General features: G+C 31.0%; 1 protein-coding gene across 1 annotated transcript in view; it reads right to left on the bottom strand.

Moving 5' to 3' along the window:
• The window catches only part of LOC145252695 (uncharacterized), a 130,601-nt gene that overhangs the window by 5,731 nt on the left and 102,342 nt on the right, over positions 1–22,528 (bottom strand). The window contains exons 6-12 of the mRNA XM_080112515.1: positions 18,445–18,536; positions 16,983–17,080; positions 13,685–13,872; positions 11,605–11,679; positions 6,869–6,988; positions 5,608–5,736; positions 483–613 (exon numbers count right to left, since the gene is read on the bottom strand). Coding sequence (XP_079968641.1) covers positions 483–613; positions 5,608–5,736; positions 6,869–6,988; positions 11,605–11,679; positions 13,685–13,872; positions 16,983–17,080; positions 18,445–18,536 — 833 coding nt within the window. The remainder of the gene's footprint in view (positions 1–482; positions 614–5,607; positions 5,737–6,868; positions 6,989–11,604; positions 11,680–13,684; positions 13,873–16,982; positions 17,081–18,444; positions 18,537–22,528) is intronic.

Below are 22,528 nucleotides of genomic sequence, written 5' to 3'. Positions count from 1 at the left end.
ATGTTGAACACAAACCTGTCTGCAAACCCAATGTTTCCCTTTGTTCCAAAGAAGCGAGAACAACTTGCTCTGTAGGGAGGGATTTTAGATAGTTCTCAGGCAGGGGAAGTACAGCCAGTCGGTAAAGGATGAGAGGAAAGATGTAGGTAGCACACGCCTCTGCCCTGCCCTTCAAGGATAGTTTCCTTAAATCCACAAGTTGACTGTGGCTTCGACCTTTGATTTTACCTCAGATCAATTCCTTTCCAGCTGGAGGTCCAGTCTGAACCACATGATGAGGATCTGAACTGGGCTATCGGTCCAGCTGAAGTGCTGTGATAATTTTGTTCCAACTATTTTTATCAACTAAAAACTTAAATATGTAGTTACCAACTCCAAAATATATGTTTTACTGTGAAGCAGAAATCGGAAGTCAAAAAGAGCAAACAATCTTGACTATAACCAAAAATACAGAGAAAAAAAGTATGAAACTTGCAACTTACCTCTGCAGATGTTCATTTGTCTGTTCCGGCATATAGGCCAACAAATAAGCCGTTACTCTTACAGCCTGACTTCTAAGCATGTCATCTTCAGACATTAAACCTTTTGTTATGATTGTCGGAAAGACTTGCATCTGGAGAGAGAGAGAGAGAGAGAGAGAGAGAGAGAGAGAGCGAGAGAGAGAGAGAGAGAGAGAGAGAGAGTTATTATAAAATCCAGATCTAATAAGTATGATACCAAAACAATATTCGATAAATTCATATAATCCATATAATAATATGTTTACTTACATTTTTAAGTGAGTTATCACCCCTTTAACCCATAAAATCTGACCGTCCTAGGAACCAAATAATTTTCTTTTAATTTATAATATAATACAAAATAGTATTGCTTATGACATAATTACTCTGAAGAAAGGATAAAATTCATCAACTTCTCTTTGAGAGTTGTTAGAACACTCTTAAATATTCTTGTGAAATTTGTTAAAATTCTATTTGTTCGATGATGTATGAACTTATATCATAACTTATATTATATATCAGGGCGTGGGTATTTTGGAGGTTTCCTATCGGGGATGGAGGAGGCCATCCTTATGAATCGTCTTTATATTATAAATGAGTCGCGCAATAATAAGCTACTAACTTATTGCCAAAAAATGCAATGTATTTGTGTGAACTGCTTTGCATCTTATCATAATGTGTAAATTTTATCTTGAATTTCTAGAAGATATATCACATGTAACCAGTGTCTTATTTATTATAAGTAGGGCATTGACAACAGCTTATTCTTTTCATTGATTTTGCTCTTAAGTATATATTTAACACAGCCACAGTTAATCAACCGAGAACCACATCACTCTATATAAAAGCATATAAGATATCAACAGATACACACTCGAGAATCAAAACAATAAAAAGAATATGCTGTTGTCCTAGCCCTATTTATAATAGAATCAATATTTTACTTTCTAAATAGAACAAATTTTTCCTTTCAATTTGTGCATTAATTACACGAAGTTTCAACTCAATAGTAAAAAATTAGATACAATGTGACTGAATAGGTTAAAAACCATTTAAAAGTGAGATCTTTCAGTCACCAAAGATGAAGTAATTTAATATGAATTGGTGTCGCTAAGGTTCCAACTTTATCACCATTTTATAATGAATTGTTACAAAATCGAATTCTGTCATCCCATCAACATCAATAGTTTTAAAAATCCACTGATGAAAATCAAGATATAATAATACTAATGCTTATCTCTAGAAACATTATTAACATTTTGATCAAAATTCATTATATGATTTGAATTATAGGAAATAAGCTTAAGGGATCTAAAGACAAAAATTCATGCCAAATTGGGTGGAATTCTTGGTAATTGTTTGGGAGCTGTTAAATGTTTTATTTTTACTATTAGCAATAGTAATATTAATCATCATTATTATTATTATTGGCTCTCAAGGAGCTTTCATACAGGTCTTCAGAGATCTTTCCCTGAAAACAGCCTGTGGTGTTCCCTGGAATGCGAGTGACAACAAATCTCCCCAGGTTTTCAGTACTCTCCACTTCTTTCGATAGCATTTGCAAATAAATTGGCATTATCGCAACAGCTGTTTGCCATTGATTTCTCGTTGGCAGTAGCTATTGGTCTTTGCTGGGATATGAGTGTCAATAAACCTCCCCCAAGTCCTAGTTCTCTTCGCACATTCAGCTGATATCTGGTCAGTTCATCGGTCTTTCCTTCCTCCATGACTCTACTTGGTTATTTGGTTTCGCTCTTTTTGGGGGAGGACAGTGATGTGGCAATGGGGGTAGGGTTAGGTTAGAGAACTTATAGATATGCGACTTCAGTATTCTTGGTTCCATGTAGTGTTTCATGTTTTGCCTTTGCAGCAGTTTGTTTGGCCTGTGCTTGTTGCTCTCGTGTGTCCCACATTCAAGGTTTTTTTTCTTAATATTTCAGCTGTTTTCATTATTGTTGTTCATTGTATTTTTTCAGTCATTTCTTTGATTCCAATCTCTGCCATTCTTTTTTCAAAGTTTTTCGGGATTGTTCCTAATGTTCCTACTATTATGGGCATTATTTTGATTTTCTTCATCTTCCATATCCCTTTCGGCTCTCTGGCTAGCTCTGTGTATTTGTTCTGTTTCTCCTTTTCTTTTATATTCACCCTGTCGTCAGCTGGAACAGCAAAGTCTATGATTTGGCTGAGATTTTCTTTCTTGTTAATTATTACGACATCCAGTCTTCTTGCTTGGATGGGTTTATCAGTTTGTATGTTCACGTCCCATAGGATTTTACGATTCTCGTTTTCAAGTACTGTTGCCGGCTTATGTGTGTACCACTTGTCTGTGCATTCGAGATGCAATTGTTTGCATAATTCGCAGTGTACTACCCTTCCCACTTGGTTGTGTCTGTTCTTGTATTCCTTTTGGGCCAGTTTGCTGCATTCACTTATTACATGGTTTATTGTCTCGTCTCTTTGTCCACAGATTCTGCATTTGCTGCTTTCTTGTGTTTTATCGACCCTTGCTTTGATGTGGTTGATTCTTATCGAGTTGTCGTGCTGCAATTATTAGGGATTCAGTTTCTTGGCTTATGTGTCCTTTTCGCATTCATGTCCAAGTGTTTTCGTTATTTTCATCTTTTGTCATCATTATGAATCTTCTGTGTAGTTGTTTCTGTTCCCACTTTTTTTCTTGTCTTATCCTTTGTCTCTCTGTTTTCTGTTTTATTGATTTTTTCTGTGTCTCTTGCTGCTATGATTATTCTTTCAGTGTTTTGCAGTATGTATTTTTCTGGTCCTCTGATCGAGTTGTCTCAGTTCTTCTTTAGTTCACCCTATGCACGGCCCAGAGTATCTTACTAGTGATATTGCCCATATATTTATACCTTTTATTGTGTTTCTGCTGTATAATTTGATTTTGAGAAGTTTTCTTGTTCTCCTGAGGTATTCCTTTCCGATTCTCTCTTCCATTTCTGTTGCTTTGATGGTGTCTGCTTCCAGTACTCCTAGGTATTTATAGCCGCCTTGTTCATCTTCGTTTGGTTGGTTAGTTCCATGCCTTCTGTCACCCCAGTTTTCCCTTTCTTATAATTAGTAGTGCACACTTTTTCATACCAAACTCCATTTGAATATCCTGGCTATGTTGATTTCTGTTATGTGTTGTCCATCAGCTTTTAGTTCCAGTCTCCATATTGTCATTGCATTTTCAATAACGTTCATAATCCTGCTTGGTATTTTATACATTTTTAAACATTCTGTTATCCATGTTTGTGAAATCCTGTCGTAAGCCTTTTTGTAGTCGATCAATGTCATGGCTAAATTCTTTCTCCTTCTTTTTACCTCCTTTGGGATTTTATGGTCTATATATAGTAAATCATGTGTTCCTCTTTTTCCTTTCTGGCATTCTTTCTGTTCCTCGAGGAGAAGTTCCCGATTATTCTGGGAGTGGTAGATTTGTTCCCTCAGTTGTGCTGTCAGTATTTTCCACATAGTGGGTAAGCATGTGATAGGCCTATAGTTGCTGGGGGCGGTTCCTTTCTCTGTGTCCTTCTGTATCAATGCAGTTCTGCCTTTTGTCATCCAAGCTGGTACGTTTGTTTCCTATATACATCTTTTCATGTTTTGACCTCACACAAGCCATCATCAATGATTTCTGTTGTGGCATTCTCTAGAGTCTGAGTGACAACAAGTCTCCCCAAAATTCCAGTAATCTCCACGTCTTTTGATAACCAGTGCAATTATTATAAAGCCACTTACCATTGGCGATAACCATTGGTTTTTACTGGAATTTGGATGGCATAAATCCTCCCCAAGGTCCCAGTCCTCTTAGCCCTCATCCAGTGGAGGTCTGGCTAATGTTTTCTCTCTTTAGTCATTTCACCCCCTTGACCCTCCTCACTTATTTGGTGTGGCGCCAGTTTTTGGTAAAACACATAAAATAAAAAAATTGGGGAGAAGGTAGGGGGTTAACTTACAAATATACAATTCCCGTTTTCATGTTTCCATGTAATGCTTCTTTGCGTTTTACATCTGTAGTATTTTCTGCATGTCCAGTTTGTACACGTAGTTCATGTGTATTAGAGTTTTCCTTAATATTTCAGCCGTTTTCATTACTATTATCCAGCCATCCCTCTGATTCCAATCTCTTCCATTCTCTTTTCAAAGTTTTTTGGTATTGCTCCTATTATTAGTGATGTTTCCTTATTTTTCTCATCTTCCATATTCCTTTGAGGTCTCTAGCCAGTTCGGTGTATTTGCTCTGCTTCTCCATCTCCTTGATCTTCATTCTGTGGTCTGTTGGAACAGCAAAATCTAAATCTGACAGGTCTTTTCCTTATTGTTAAATAGTATGACATCTGGTCGTCTTGCTTGGATGGGTTTATCCGTTTGTATATCTATGTCCCATAGAATTTTGTAACTTTCATTTTCAAGTACTGTTGCTGGTTTGTGCTTGTACCATTTGTCTGGATGTTCAAGATGCAATTGTTTGCATAATTCCAAATGTACTGCCTTCCCCACTCGATCGTGTCTATTCTTATATTCTTTTTGGGCTAGTTTGCTGCATTCGCTTATTATGTGTTTTATTGTTTTGCTTCTTCATCCACAGAGTCTGCATTTGCTGTTTTCTTGTGTCTTGTTGATCCTTGCTTTTATGTGGTTGGTTCTAATTGTGTTATCTTGCGTGGCTGTTATTAGAGATTCAGTTTCTCTGTTTAGGTTTCCTTTTTGTAGTCATGTCCAAGTGTTTTCGTTAGTCTCATCTTTTGTAATCCTTATGAATCCTCCTTGTAGCTATTTCACTTCCCATTTTTAGTTTCTGATCTTATCTCTAGTTTCTTCTGTTTCTGTATTATTATTATTATTATTATTATTATTATTATTATTATTATTATTATTATTAGTAGTAGTAGTAGTAATGGTAGTGGTAGTATTTTTATCCACTTCCTTATGACACAGCTTGCAACTAAAGCATGATTCATGTTAAATTTGATGCAATTAAGACGAGTAGTTTTTGAGTTTTTAAATGATCAACTGACAGACAGGCCAAAAATGCCTAAGTTTAATAAAGGCGTTTTGCCCATTTTATGCAAATTCTATTGAAAAGCAAAAACTGTTTACCTACCAAAATAGGAGCATTGAGTTTAAACTTGGAAAAATTTGCAATTCCTCGTATTATGTGAAAGAGTATTTTGTTGCTATGGTCACCAGAGAGAAGGGAGCACAGGCTGTTTTGAAAGGTTAAGAGTCCATTCTGAAAAAAAGACAAAAAAAATATTTGATCTCATACAAGATAATGGCATTGGCAAACTTTCCCGGAGTCATTGTAGACCACGATTTCCAACTCTAAGATCTTGAATATGCAGATAATATTGTCATGCTGACATCCAATCCATGACAGACGAGATGCAGTTTTATGCCTCCGAGATTAGCATGAAGATCAATGCTCAAAATATGATGCTGCTGATAGCCAGTTTTCTCCTAAATGAAAAACAACCAATTGCCCTCGACAGGGAAGTTCTTGAAGTTCTTTCAAATACCATAGTTCTTCAATAAGTCAAGAAGAGGTGGATATCAACAATTGTAACAGCAATGTTCATCTCAGCTTTAGTCCAGACCTGAAGTCAAATTTGGTAATAAATTCTGCACCATTTTATTGTACAACGGTTAAATCTGATTATTGAAAGCAACCTACAAAAGCTTGAGGAGTTTGATTACTATTGCTTGCGTTGCATCCTTTGTATTCATTAGCAGCAGTTTATCTCAAATGCCATTGTTGAGTCTTGCTACAATATATCCTCTCTTTGTCTTTGCTGGTAAGATCACATTCTTCATTTTCACCCAAATGATTTCATACACAAACGATGCAGAGATCAGCTGAATACCTGGCTCAGAAATACTGATCTGATCCTAAGTCATCGCCTCTGGAACTGTGGTTGTCTAACTCTTGTATCTGCTGCTGCGGTAGACCGTCATGCCTTGTCAGCATTCGTTTGGAACATGGCAAATATTTTTGGATGTCAGGATGAATGTCAAAATAAGTAAGTAAAATCATAACCTAAATATACTAGTAAGCTATGCCTGAGGTATATTGAAAGCAAAACAGAACAGCGTTGCCTTCAACTGATATCTTGCCTGGCACAATTACGAAACTAAATAGTCATTGAACTGGAGTGGGATGAATTTGACTGAAAAGTCAGAAAATTTGATTTGGCAATTGAAAATCTCAACTAAATAAGCATTTGCAAAGATTATATTATTTCAGTAGCCTATAAGAAAAGAAAATAATTTCAGAGATTTTAGGTGCTTTTGAAATGGAATCGACAACATGTTCTGCTGAATGAATTAAACAACAAAAAAGGAATATTTTAAAGATTTCTGTTTACCTGATCTATAGAACTGGTGGCCAAATTCGCCAACAAACAAACGGCATTGCAAAGAACTTCTGTATTAGCAGAAAAGTTTTCAAAAATACCTTTCAAGTTTTCACCAGATGCAAAATCTTCCTAAAATATATACATTGTACATGAAAATATTAGTTTTCTCAATGAATTAAGTATAAAAGGAATTAAGTAAAAAAGGAAATTAGAAAAAAGGAATAAAAAGAACAAAAAAGAAATAAGTAAAAAAAGGAAATAAATAAACAAAAAAGGAAATAAATAAACAAAAAAGAAATAAATAAAAAAAAAAATAAACAAACACGGGGAAATAAGTAAAAAAGGAAATGAGGAAAAAAAGGAAATAAATAAATAAAAAAAAATAACTAAAAAAAAAAAAGAAATAAGTAAAAAAAGGAAATAAGCAAAAAAAAAGGATAGAAATAAACCAAAAAAGGAAATAAGTAAAAAAAAGATATAAGTAAAAGAACAGAAATAAGTAAAAAAGGAAATAAATAAAAATAATAAAAATAGGAAACAAATAAACAAAAAAAATAAATATGTAAAAAAAGGAAATAAGTAAAAAACGAAAAGAAATAAACCAAAAAAGGAAATAAGTCAAAAAAGGAAATAAATAAAAAAAAAGACATAAGTAAAAAAGAAAATAAGTAAAAAAGGAAATAAATAAACAAAAAAGGGAATAAGTAAAAAAAAAAGAATTAAGTAAAAAGAGAAAATAAGTAAAAAAAAATAAATAAATAAACCGAAAACGAAAACAAGTAAAAAAGTAAATAAGTAAAAAAAGGAAATAAATAAATCAAGAAAGAATATAAGTAAAAAAAGGAAACAAGTAAAAAAGGAAATAAATAAAAAAGGAAATAAGTAAAAAAGGAAATAAATAAACAAAAGAGGAAATAAATAAAAAAGGAAATAAGTAAAAAAAAAAACAGAAAATAAATAAACAAAAAAGGAAATAAATAAACAAAAAAAGAAATAAGTAAAAAAGTAAATAAGTAAAATACAGGAAATAAATAAACAAAAAAGGAAATAAATAAACAAAAAAGGAAATCATCAAAAAAGGAATAAGTAAAAAAAAGGAAATAAATAAACAAAAGAGGAAATAAATAAAAAAAGTAAATAAGTAAAAAACAGGAAATAAATAAACAATAAAAAGAAATAAGTAAAAAAAGGAAATAAATAAACAAAAAAAAGGAAATAAGTAAAATAAGGCAATAAATAAACAAAAAAGGAAATAAGTAAAAAACAGGAAATAAATAAACAAAAAAAGAAATAAGTAAAACAGGAAGTAAATAAACCGGAAAAGGAAATAAGAAAAAAAAATGAAATAAATAAACCAAAAAAAGAAATAAGTAAAGAAAGGAAATAAATAAATAAAAAAAGAAATAAGTAAAAAAAGGAAATAAATAAACAAAAAAGGAAAGAAGTAAAAAACAGGAAATAAATGAACAAAAAAAAAGAAAGAAGTAAAAAAAGGAAATAAATAAAACCAAAAACGGAAATAAATAAAAAGAAAATAAATAAACAAAAAAGAAATAAGTAAAAAAGGAAATAAATAAACAAAAAATTAAATAAGTAAAAAAATAAAATAAATAAACAAAAACAGAAATAAGTAAAAAAAAGGAAAAGAAATAAACAAAAAAGGAAATAAACAAAAAAGGAAATAAGTAAAAAAAGGAAATAAATAAACAAAAGAGGAAATAAATAAACAAAAGAGGAAATCATCAAAAAAGGAAATAAGTAAAAAACAGGAAATAAATAAACAAAAAATAAATAAGTAAAACAGGAAGTAAATAAACAAAAAAGGAAATAAGTAAAAAATGAAATAAATAAACCTGAAAAGGAAATAAGAAAAAAAAAAATGAAATAAATAAACCAAAAAAAGAAATAAGTAAAAAAAGGAAATAAATAAACAAAAAAAGGAAATAAATAAACAAAACAGGAAATAAATAAACAAAAACTGGAAATAAATAAACAAAAGAGGAAATCATCAAAAAAGGAAATAAGTAAAAAACAGGAAATAAATAAACAAAAAAAGAAATAAGTAAAAAAAGGAAATAAATAAACAAAAAAAAAGGAAATAAGTAAAATAAGGCAATAATTAAACAAAAAAGGAAATAAGTAAAAAACAGGAAATAAATAAACAAAAAATAAATAAGTAAAACAGGAAGTAAATAAACAAAAAAGAAAATAAGTAAAAAATGAAATAAATAAACCGGAAAAGGAAATAAGAAAAAAAGGAAATAAATAAACAAAAAATTAAATAAGTAAAAAAATAAAATAAATAAACAAAAAGAGAAATAAGTAAAAAAAGGAAAATAAATAAACAAAAAAGGAAATAAACAAAAAAGGAATAAGTAAAAAAAGGAAATTAATAAACAAAAAAAGGAAATAAATAAACAAAAAAAGGAAATAAATAAACAAAAAAGGAAATCATCAAAAACGGAATAAGTAAAAAAAAGGAAATAAATAAACAAAAGAGGAAATAAATAAAAAAGGAAATAAGTAAAAAGCAGTTAATAAATAAACAAAAAAATAAGTAAAAAAAGGAAAATAAATTTAAAAAAATAGAAATAAGTAAGAAAAGGAAATAAATAAAACAAAAACGGAAATAAATAAAGAAGAAAATGAATAAACAAAAAAATTAAATAAGTAAAAAAGGAAATAAATGAACAAAAAAGGAAATAATTAAAAAAAGAAATAAATAAACAAGAAAGGAAATAATTAAAGAAGGAAATAAATAAGCAAAAAAAGGAAATAAGTAAAAAAGGAAATAAATAAACAAAAAAGGAAATAAGTAAACAAAAAAGGAAATAAATAAACAAAAAAGGATAATTAAAAAAAGGAAATAAATAAACAAAAAAGGAAATAAGTAAAAAAAGGAAATAAATAAAGCTAAAAAGGAAATAAGTAAAAGAAAGGAAATAAGTAAAAAAAGGAAAAGAAATAAACAAAAAAAGGAAATAAGTAAAAAAAAATAAGTAAAAAAGGAAATAAATAAACAAAAAAAGCAAATAAGTAAATAATAAACCAAGAAAAGAAATAAGTATAAAAAAAAGAAGTAAAAAAAAGAAATAAGTAAAAAAAAAAAAAAAAAAAGTAAATAAAGGAAGTAAATAAAGAAAGGAAATAAATAAAAACAAAGGAAACAAATAAACAAAAAAAAGGAAATATGTTTCTGAATGTTTAAAATGAAAATTGATAATTTATATTATTTGGACTACTTTTCTCATCCTGCGTGTTATTTTCTCACCATTACTTCCGACCTTCTCCGTTATATCTTCTTGAGCTCAGGAATTTTTCTGTTGAACCCGGAATCTTTATGGAATTTTGAATGGAACCTTTTATTTAATTCTAATCTCATTCCATCAACCATAACCAGAATTATATTCTTAGTATCGCTTGCACTGAGGATTGAATCTTCAATCTTCAGACGGGTGTCACTTAGAACTAAATTTTACTTAGTACTTTATTCGCTATGCCAAGACTCTGTACAGATTCCCGAATTCGACAGAACGATTCTGGAGTTTGTCAGTACACACATGAAGAAGGGCGGAGATTATATCAGCTGAAATATTGTGAGAATAAAATTCAAGATGAGAACAGTAGTCCAAATAATGCGAATAATACAAAGAAAAGAAATAAGTAAAACAATTGAAACTATACTAGCAGATGTACTCGTAATTACTTAAGCGTTAAATATGTTGAACATAACTGCAAACCATTTACAGAAAGAACTCGTCTTGCAAAGAACTTTCCTTTTGTCCTCTGTGTGCCTAAAACCAAATTAAATTTCCATAAACAGATTTTAAAGTTAAGAACTTCCCATCTGTAGAAAACATTACTACTGGACTACTTCCATGCAGACTATAATATGGCTAATGTCAACATACAAATACCTGTCAACCCATCCCCTTACGTAATTCAATTTTGTTCTTCCATTTATTTTAATCATCCACAGTATTCGTTGCCATCTACCTAGCAATCTAATTAATGCTTATCATTATTGAGTGGCCTTTGGCCTTGATAAAAAAATGAATCATTAATAATAAAAAAAAAAATGTAAAAGGCTTGAATTCTATCATTCCATCGTTTAATGGGTTAAATATATTTCTTCCATTAATAACCGCAGATATTGGATTCTCATGATTAGTAATGAATGATGTTCAAGGTTCGAATCTCAAGATTAATATGCTTGCTACATCTAGTCACACTAATGAATTTTGAAAAGACAAAGCAGCTGTTTGTGCATGACTATATCATATATATATATATATATATATATATATATATATATATATATATATATATATATATATAAAAGAACAGTTATGCATTTATTTGTTTGTTATAGAAAAGCATGATATAAGAAAATGTATACAATAATCTGCTGAATCGATTTAAAGAATAAACCAAGGCATATAATAAAAATGTATGATTTGCATTTAGAATTATTACACTTTGGCAATGTCGAATTTCTTCATTGTATGCTATTTTGCTTTGAGACAATCTGTGAAACAGGAACACAATAACAATAACAATAAGTAGGGCTGAACAACAGCATATTCTTTTCGTTGTTTTGACTTTTGAGTGTGTATCCATTGATATTTTATATGCTTTTATATAGAGTGATGTGGTTCTCGGTTGATTAACTGTGTCGAGTCAAAACAATGATAAGAATATTCTGCTGCCCTAGTAATAATTTTATGTGTGGGAAAAGAAGTTACCTGAATGATTCTGTGCCGATTCCAATCACTGCTTGTTGATATGTGAGCTAAAATTTTGAGTGAGACAAGTTGCATCTGGGAAAGACAAAGAATGAGAAGGAAAAGAAAATTAAGGTTTATCTTGTCATCTATAAATACAAAAGTTTTATGAAAAATATTTTTGCTTTTGATTGAGCATATTTATACAGAATTTTATGCCAATCGGGGAAAAATATAACCAAACAATTAAGAAATTTACAAAGTCCAGAAATATTGTATAATGAAATTACAGAAATGAGATGCGCTTTTTATATATTCATTCTATGTGCTGAAAACTGTCACATGAAAGGAAAAATAAAACCTCTTTTATAACAACAAAGGATTTATTTAAGAGGGAGAAAGTTGGACAATGTCTGAGTGAGGAAAATGAAGAGGTGAAAGTTCTTTGGAGTCCAGTAAATCTGTCAGCATTTATCTTTAAGTAAAGATAATTGATGCTTGATTTTCCTGTGGACAAGGACAGGAGAGAGAAAAGGGGTGTTTTTCCTAGTTGCTTGCAGAGTTCTCTCTGCTGATCAACTGTGATTCCCAAAAAGGGCTGAAGTAGTTCTTCAGGGGACAGATGGAATCAATGTGACCTGCAAGCTGATTGGTCAGCGTGTAGCCAAACCACCTAGCAGGGATACTTATCCACAAGAGAAAATATGTCTTTATTTATACCTGATACAATTTTATGTTATCAATTTTGTTGTGAAAATGAAAACGCAGATAATAACAGTAATAAAATAACAAAAAACGATAACAAATCAACTGAAAATAACTTTTAGTATAATTAATATTTATTTTTAATCAGAGAAATTTATCAAAGTGTAAAAACAAAATTGTAATCACGTGATACAAATGACATCGTCAATCATCAAATTTGACAACTAGGCAGCTGTTGTCAAATATGACCAACTAGGTTGAGATATCAGTTGAATCACAGAGCAAAAGTGTGTGTAAGTAATTAAAGTTTTTATAGATTAAAATGTGTGGACTATACGTTAAACTGATCATAGTGATGCTGCTGCTGATGATGATGACCAGATTAGAGATATTTTTTATTATTATTAATTAGTTTTACTTATAATGCAGCATAATCACACTGACACATCAGTTCTTATTTAATCATCAAAGTTAAGTGATGGTGAGTCTTGCTAATACTAGATGCGTGACCATTTGGGAATATTGGGCACAATATGTATTCAGGTAAGTAGGTATATAATACCTTAGGAAAATGAATGCCCTAACTTGCACAATTTCAGGTTATTTGGGCCAGATGTAGCACCTGTTAGCATCTCTTTGATATTCTGGATGGTTACCATTTACCTGGGTAAATGAATTTCCTCAGCTGTGGTGAAAGCAATACATCTAGGAAAGAGAGGGGGGTCTGTTGAAAAAACAAACTGGATAGGAAGCGCCCATTGGCTCTGAACAGCAATCTTCCAGTGATGGTGTCACAAACAAAGCACCCGCTTCCAATTTGTCATGTGCCAGCATGGAAGTAATACCACCCAGAAAACTATCATGAAAATGATCATGCCAGTGTGCAGTCTGGGGTTTAACCGGGGATAATGAAGCATAGTAAAATGACAGAAAATTAGAGCAACATGGGTACCGTCGGTTTCAAAAAAAAAAAAAAAAAAAAAAAAAAATATATATATATATATATATATATATATAAAAATATTGCACTCTTACTTCTAAATTTTCTTAACAATGAAGAACACTGCTGAGGTTCTCTTCCACTAACCTTACATATATGCCATTGTGCAATTGAAAATATCGAAACATAATACTTATAATAATACTAAACACTCAAAAGCATGCAGTCGTACATCAGGTAAAGTCCGGATTCGTAAGCTTTTATAGGGTATTGCCATTCCTTAGTTGCTATTATTACCAAGTTCATTCTGACTCAAAGTTGTAGTACCTGTCAACGTTCAATATTCAGTAGAAACTATGATTTACAAAACATTTATTAAAAATTTGAAGCATAAAAACTTTTACCAAAATAACTCAATTCGATATCAAATAAGTTTTATGTAGAAGTTCATCTCACCTGATGTTCTTTCCTCGTACACAGACTGAGAATATGAGGTAAAGCTTGCACTCGTTGACTGTCCACGATAATACTGTGTGTTTGATGGTCCTCAACAATGAGGTTTAGAGCTTGCATGGCAACGAGAGCGATTGTATCCTCCATTTTGCACAGTTTTAGGACCGATGAAAGGGCTCCATCATGAAGCACTAAAAGGAAATATATATATGTATATAGTCTTGGTAGTCTATATATATATATATATATATATATATATATATATATATATATATATATGTGTGTGCATTCAAAAAAGTAATATACAAATATTTATATAGAAATATGAATATTTATAGATTTAATCCTATCATGAAAAAAGAATTCTCAATATTTGTGAACATTACAGTTCAAAAGTAGAGAATACAGTGAAGATTTTTTCCGTAATTCTTGGAGTTTCGAAAATTTGTTCTTTTCTCTTCAGATGAAATCAATAGCAAATGATATTACATGATTATTAAGTATAAAAATTGAAACTTTAAAATTGTTGATGTGAAAAAAGTTTCAAGAAACAAAGAAGACGGTAAAGTTTGTGGAAAACCAAACATAATCAAACAATCTGTTTTTTCTTCTTCATTCCTTCTTTCGTTGCTGGCTACTTTCTGGGGCTCACATAGATCTATACCTATAATAGTGTACACGGTGAACCAAGTGCAAGAGAGATTCAAATAAGAAAATTGAAAAAAAAGAAAAAAAGGTAAACAACCTGAGATCCATTGATAGCAACGACAACTTTTTACATCATTTTATATTTAATTTCATTTAAAAACTTAAAATTTAAAAATTATAGAAATGAAAAGGAAAAGAATATAAATTGTAATATGTTGGCCTGCGATGGAAGCATGCATACTCACTGATTATCGTTCATTCCTACGTAACGTTGGATGTGCTTTTATTAATTGTACACTTACTAACAAAAGCACATGACTGCTAACTGATATGTAACCCTAGAAGAATACCTGCCCCAGGACAGGTAAAATTAATTCATGGAACAGCACTTAAAAAAAAAATTCTTATTATTTTCTTCTAGTTGAGGATGGGGATTCCTACCAGATACTAGTTCATATGTTCCAAGATTCTTACTGTCCAAATGCAATTGTTTGTATTTCTCTTGCACTTGGTTCACCGGGTATATTTACTAGGTAGCTTTTAAAATTCTTTTTCATGAGTCCGGTTGTTTCTATAATTACTGGAATTATGGAGATTTTCCTAAGATTCCAGTTTCTTTTCATGTTGTAAATAAGACCTTTGTGTCCTATTATGAAGATGAAAATCCTCATATAATGATAGTAAACCTATTCTAATCTTCATCAAAATCCATCGTGCAATTTGATTCTAGAAAATGTTTCACATTTAAGATTTAAATTAACGGAAATTATTAAAAAGAAATTGAAATTCAGAGAGTAATTGTTGTCTAACGACTATGGAACAAATTCAATGCAGATCTGAAATATTTGACTTTTTAAATGGTAGGCTGTATGCATATTATGCACCCTAAAAATCCTTAAAAAAACTAAAAATATTAAATTTGGAAAATATTTATTTTTAAAATGCCACAGGAATATGAGGTATCTGATTTTTCACAAATGGCTTCTAACTTCCTTTACATAAAGCTAAATTAAACTAAATATAGCCCACAAAATGTAATAGGCATGCACAAAAGCGTCTGAGAATGGTTTGTGCATGCTCTCACTGGACATTCTTATGGTACAAGAATACACTTGCCCAGGTGTGATATAAGGATGACTCTTGAGCCATGGCAGTTGCATTGTAGATCGCTCATAGCATTTATGACTAATTGTGTTATGATGAGTTGGTGTGATGAATTATGTTACGATGAGTTGGTGTGGAAAATTGTGTTACGATGAGTTTGTGTGGTGAATTATGTTACAATAAGTTGGTGTGATGAATTTTGATACGATGAGTTGGTGTGGTAAATTGTGTTACAATGAGTTGGTGTGGAGAATTATGTTACGATGAGTTGGTGTGATGAATTGTGCTATGATGAATTGGTGTGGTGAATTGTGGTATGATGAGTTGGTGTGGTGAATTGTTTACGATGAGTTGGTGTGGTAAATTGTGCTACGATGAGGTTGTGTGATGAATTGGATTACGATGAGTTAGTGATGAATTGTCCTGTGATGAGTTGGTGTGGTGAATTGTGTTACGGTGAGTTGGTGTGATGAATTGTGTTATGATGAGTTGGTGTGGTGAATTATGCTACGATGAGTTTGTGTGATGAATTGGATTACGATGAGTTGATGTGATGAATTGTGCTATGATGAGTTTGTGTGATGAATTGGGTTACAATTAGTTGGTGTGATGAATTGTGTTATGATGGGTTGGTGTGGTAAATTATGTTACGATGAGTTGGTGTGGTGAATTGTGCTACAATAAGTTGGTGTGGTAAATTGTTTACGATGAGTTGGTGTGGTGAATTGTGCTACGATGAGTTTGTGTGATGAATTGGGTTACAATGAGTCGGTGTAATGAATTGTGTTATGATGAGTTGGTGTGGTGAATTGTGCTACAATGAGTTTATGCCGTGAATTATGTTACGAGTTGGTGTGATGAATTGTGCTATGATGAGTTAGTGTGGTGAATTGTTTACAATGAGCTGGTGTGGTGAATTGTTTACGATGAGTTGGTGTGGTGAATTATGTTATGATGAGTTGGTGTGGTGAATTGTGCTATGATGAGTTTGTGTGGTGAATTGTTTACAATGAGTTGGGGGGGTGAATTGTGCTACAATGAGTTTGTGTGATGAATTGGCTTATGATGAGTTGGTGTGGTAAATTGTGCTACGATGAGTTGATGTGGTGAATTTGGTTACGATGAATTGGTGGGATGAATTGTGCTATGATGAGTTGGTGTGGTGAATTATGTTACGATAAGTTGGTGTGGTAAATTGTGTTACGATGAGTTGGTGTTGTGAATTGTGTTATGATGAGTTGGTGTGGTGAATTGTGTTATGAGAAGTTTGTGTGGCAAATTAAGTTGGCGAGGAGTTTTGACATTTTGATTTCAGCTGTATTCCAAAATTTATAATGATCAGTTAATTAGTCTAGGAATAATTCCTGTACATAAAATTATATAAATATATGCACATATATATACACATAAACACAAATTCTATTTTTTTTCTTTGCATCTTGCAAAATCCAGTAGAGACAAAAATATATTTATATATAAAAAACAAATTTCCAAATATTGAGATCTTATTGGATAAAATGAAATAAAATCCAAGAATTAAAATGCTTACCTTTCGTCCGTAACTCTGGAGTTTTACAGAGCAGATAAAGTGAATTGATTCCATTAAGTAATAATTCACGGTCATTACTCGAAGCATTTTCCAGAACACTGTCAATTCAAAGAAATGCACACAGAGTTACAAGATATCATTTTAACAAATATAAAGCTGTTTTACAGCATATCAACCATTTCTGGCATTGTTTAATGCCAAACCCTAATAATCACATTGACACATCCGTTCCCTTAGATCACTGAAGTTAAGAAACGTTGAGCCTTGTCAGTACCAGATGGGTGACCATTTGAGAATACCAGGCGCTGTATTTATAAGATGTGTATTTATAAGATGTGAATTTAGAAGATGTGGATTTAGAAGATATGAAGTTATAAGATGTGGATTTATGAGGTGTGTATTTATAAGTTGTGAATTTATAAGATGTAGATTTATAAGATGTGAATTTATCAGATATGAATTTGTAAGATATGAGTTTATAAAATGTAAATACTGACACCTCCCTACAAGAATTGCAAAAATCTAACATCATCATCTTCCCTGATCGATATGCATGTGACTGGGAACCACTTGTGAATTTGATATTTCCTAGCCATTTGTTCCTTCAAGGGAAACCGGTTCAATCAGCCCAGAGTGAATGCCACTGGTGTATGTATGCATAAAATCCAGTCGTCGTCGTCGTCGTCGTCGTCGTCGTCATCATCATCATCATCATCATCATCATCATCAATTTTATTGTTTTATTTCCTTTTGTCTGACGTTTTCTGACAACCTGCAATCTCAGTCACCATAGAAAATATGTAAATTGCTTGTCAATGAGAGAGATTTTGTCAAACCTATACAAAAATGGTGCCTATTCAGTTTTACTCTAATATTTAAAATTGCTCATAAAAAGAAAATAAACGAAATGGTGCATTTTTTTTTAATGTACTTACATGCTAGGTTTACAAAAGACAGTACATCAAAAATGTGCAAATTCATCAAGTATTTTCTCCAAACATATTTTAAATGCTAGATGTCTCATTTGTCACTTTCTTGGAATTATCACCGATTATCTCCCCTTTAATTAAAAGAGAGTTTAAATATAACACAGTCATCAGAATAATAATGGCTAGAAATTGTTTACTAATCAAATTTTATTTTTTAAAAACAAAAATACTGAATAAGTTTGTGTAAATTTTGGTGTACAGTTCTTTTTTTAACCTAACAGATATGCACATAATAAAGTTTTTGTGCAATTACAAATGTTTATCATTGAGGTAAAACTGGATAAGCACTCAAAAGGCATATTACTGGTGAGAATTTTTTTTGTGTCCAGACAGTTAAGATCAGTGTGATTGAAGTGAATGCGTAATTTGCTTTCTTTAATTGCATACAACCCTATTAATCCTCATATGTTTTGGCCTTGATAAATGATGACTCGTTAATAAAAAAGAATAAAATTGAAGCTATTTATACTTACTGCGATGCAGCCTTCACTGCGCCAGAAACTGTGAGATAATTGTGCAATGGTTGGTGCATACTTAGTCTGTGCAAACCCTTCAATACTTCACTCTGCAATCGAAGCACAATGTCCGTTTTTTTGTGTTCACATAAAAACGTAAGGATAAATACTTTACTAGGAATTCTAATTTAAAAGCTGCTCTCGATTACAAATGTATTAAAATGAGCTGAACTCGTGAAAATTCTACGGTTGATTCAAGAAAAATAATGATTAAAGATTTCAGAACGATATATTTATAAGATGTGAATTTAAAGATATGAATTTATAAGATGTAATTTTATAAGATGTGGATTTATAAGATGTAAATTTATAAGATGCAAATTTATAAGATATGAATTCATAAGATGTGGATTTATAAAATATGAATTTATAATATATGACTTTATAAAATGTGAATTTATAAGATGTAAATTTATAAAATGTGAATTTTTAAGATGTGAATTTATAAGATATGGATTTATAAGGAGTTAATTTATAAAATGTAAACTTATAAAATTTGTAAGATGTAAATTTATAAGATGTAAATTTATAAGATATGAATTTATAAGATGTTGATTTATAAAATGTGTATTTATAAGATATGAATTTATAAGATTTTGATTTATAAAATGTGTATTTATAAGATATGAATTTATAAGATGTTGATTTATAAAATGTGTATTTATAAGATATGCATTTATAAGATTTTGATTTATAAAATGTGTATTTATAAGATATGAATTTATAAGATATTAACTTATAAGATATGAATATATAAGATGCAAATTTATAAGATGCAAATTTATAAGATGTGAATTTATAAGATATGAATTTATAAGATGTGAATTTATAAGATGCAATTTTATAAGATGTGGATTTATAAGATGTGAATTTATAAGATGTGAATTTATGAGATGTGAATTTATAAGATGTTGATTTATAATATGTGGATTTATAAAATGTAAATTTATAAGATATGAATTTATAAGATGTAAATTTATATATTGAAAATTTATTAGATTAATTTATACAATATGAATTTATAAGATATGAATTTATAAGATGCATATTATGAGATGTGGATTTATAAGATGTGAATTTAGAAGATATTAGTTTATAAGATGTGGATTTATAAGATTTGGATTTATAAGATGTGTATTTATAAGATGTGAATTTAGAAGATGTGGATTTAGAAGATATGAAGTTATAAGATGTGGATTTATGAGGTGTGTATTTATAAGTTGTGAATTTATAAGATGTGAATTTATCAGATATGAATTTGTAAGATATGAATTTATAAAATGTAAATTTATAAGATGTGAATTTATAAAATGTAAATTTATAAGATGTGAATTTATAAGATATGGATTTATAAGATGCGAATTTATAAGATGTGAATGCATTTTCTAAAGTTATTTTGATGTTTTAGAAATTCGTCTTGTTACTAAATATCAATTGAGTTAAATAAATTATCATTCGTTAAGGATTAGGAAAGTCACAGTCTTTTTGACTATTTTTGAAATGTTTTTTTTTATTCATATAATAAGTAGAATATATTTTAACGTTTTGGATTTAAAGCACAAATTGTAATTCCTTTGTTTAATATGAACTAACTACCAAGGATTAAATTTTAAAAAATGAGAGAGAGAGAGAGAGAGAGAGAGAGAGAGAGAGAGAGAGAGAGAGAGAGAGTGGAGGAGGACACTTTGATTGAAGCACAATCTTTTTTTTTACATAAAGAAGTGCAGTTTACGAGGAATTCTAAGTTAAAAGCTGCTATCAATTATAGATGCATTTTTGGAGGAAGGTATGTATGGAGTTGGGGGAATATTATATTCAAAATACACAAAAATGAGTAGTAAAGCGAAGAATGTGCTCACAAAAAAGCATTTTATATATATCAAAACAAGTGAATCACAAAGATTGAAAACAAAGAATACTTGTTCTGAGAATAAGTGTCTTTGCAAAACAAAAATTGATTCTGTAAACGTTTGAAAGATCATAAAGACTTTAATGAATATAAAAGACATCAGGATAAGTTTTAAGCAGCACTGCTAAGAATGTGTTCAAATAGGAAGTGTGAACTCTATACAAAGAACGTTAAATACAATATAAACAATAGAAGGAATGAGGCGATTAGCTAAGGTAGTGAGGCAGATTTTGTTGACAATCAAGTTTTATGAAATATTCACAGGACAGAATAAACTCGGCTAAGATTGTCCCTACTCAACTGGAGATCAATTAAACTTTTGTTTTTATCTATGCGCTTGAGAATTTCTGAAGTTGATCCTAAATAATAACTTGATAATTTCACTGATGATTCTGATTGGCTCAAAAATGTATATCAACAGTTATTAATTCATCCGAGTCAGTGGCGTAGCATCAGATTTTGCCGCCCGGGGTGGTCGTAAAATTTGCCGCCCCTCCACTTCCCCGCTGGCATATAACTGCCTGTTCCCACCCTGCTGGAATATAATTACCTGTTTTGTCCCCTTCCCCCTCCGCTGGCATATCAATACCTGTTTTGCCCCCTTTACCGCTGGCATATGATTACTTGTTTTGCCGCCCCTCCACACTGCTGGCATATGACAACCTCTAAAAACCTTCAAAATTCCCAAAAGCCTCAAAATATTTATTTTCATTGAACTAATGTTTACACAATTCTCTTGTTTTTAAATTTTGATTTAACAAATTCTTTTCAATAATTTGAATAATAATAACATTAATATGAAGGGAATTATGTAAACGTTAATATGAAACAAAAGAAACCAAATATTATTTTTCAAAACAAAAACGTACTATTAAAATTTAAAAAAAAAGTTAAATTAATTGGCTACAAGAAACCAATATAAAAATAAATTTAAATAAGAACATGTGGGCACCTGAAAATGTTATGAAATGATAAAGTCATATTTATTTATTTATTTATTTTTTCTTTTTTACATAGGCATCACCACTTATCAAGGCCCAGGGGCCACTCAAGGATAAGGGTTAAAAAGTGTACAGTAGTCAATTGGACAATATAGTAATTGTTAGTAATGGAAATTCAGTAAATTCGTTAACTTAAGTGGAACGGCTTATCAAGAACTTGTTTACATTGGACTTGAACACAACCATATTGTAGTCAGCTGGAAAGCAGGAACAGTTCCACAGGCGTGCAGTTCTAAGAAAGAAGCTTTGTTCATGGAATCTATGTTTAGGTTCAGACACAGATAAAGAGTGGGGGGAATTATTGATAGTGTTTTCAGCTAGACAAGTGTTTCTTGTGAAAGTTTGGCGAGGGGGGACCATAGATTCAAGCTCAGTCGAATACTTTCCATAAAAATAACGCTAAAGCAAAGACAAACTCGCTACATCTCCTCTGTGAGATAGAGGTTGCAGGGGGAAAAAAAGGACATCTTCTACGAGGCTATGAAGTCTATTTTGAACTCTATCAAGGCAGGATAAGTCCTTTCTAGCAGCTCCTGCCCAGATGTGGCAACAGTACTCCATCTTATATAGATAGAGAATAGCATCAGCAGTGAGATATCTACTGGATCGATAGAAGGATCCCACCATTTTTTCAGCGGCTCCAATAACAGATTTAATGTATGTGTTCCATTTCAGATCAGAAGTAAAGATCAAGCCCAGAAGCGTGTCAAAATATGACGCCTCCCCAAGACGAGAGCCATTCATTTCAATTGATGCCAGATGCGGATCAGAACGTTGATGATGTAAAGATAGAAGCTTAGTTTTAGATGCATTAAAAGTAACCAGCCACTCCTTTCCCCATTGTACCACGTGCTCAAGATCAGAGGAGAGAGAATCAGAGAGAACTTGGTTATTTACAGTCTTAGATGTGCTACCATAGATGGTAGTGTCATCAGCATAAATGTCTACGAATGATGTTAGGATGTAATTTGGAAGATCATTAATGTAAATTAGGAAGAGAGTTGGGCCCAAGATGGAACCCTGAGGGACACCGGCATTAATACTGTGAGCTTCTGATTTTTGCCCCTCAACTACTACTCTTATGAACCTATCAGAAAGAAATGATTTAATAATTGAGAATACATTTCCAGCA

The sequence above is a fragment of the Euprymna scolopes genome, chromosome 29, assembly GCF_053919585.1.
Source record: "Euprymna scolopes isolate OS-2025 chromosome 29, ASM5391958v1, whole genome shotgun sequence".
Classification (NCBI taxonomy): domain Eukaryota; kingdom Metazoa; phylum Mollusca; class Cephalopoda; order Sepiida; family Sepiolidae; genus Euprymna; species Euprymna scolopes.
Note: the sequence above shows the minus strand (reverse complement) of the source record. Positions and strands in the feature narration are given on the sequence as shown.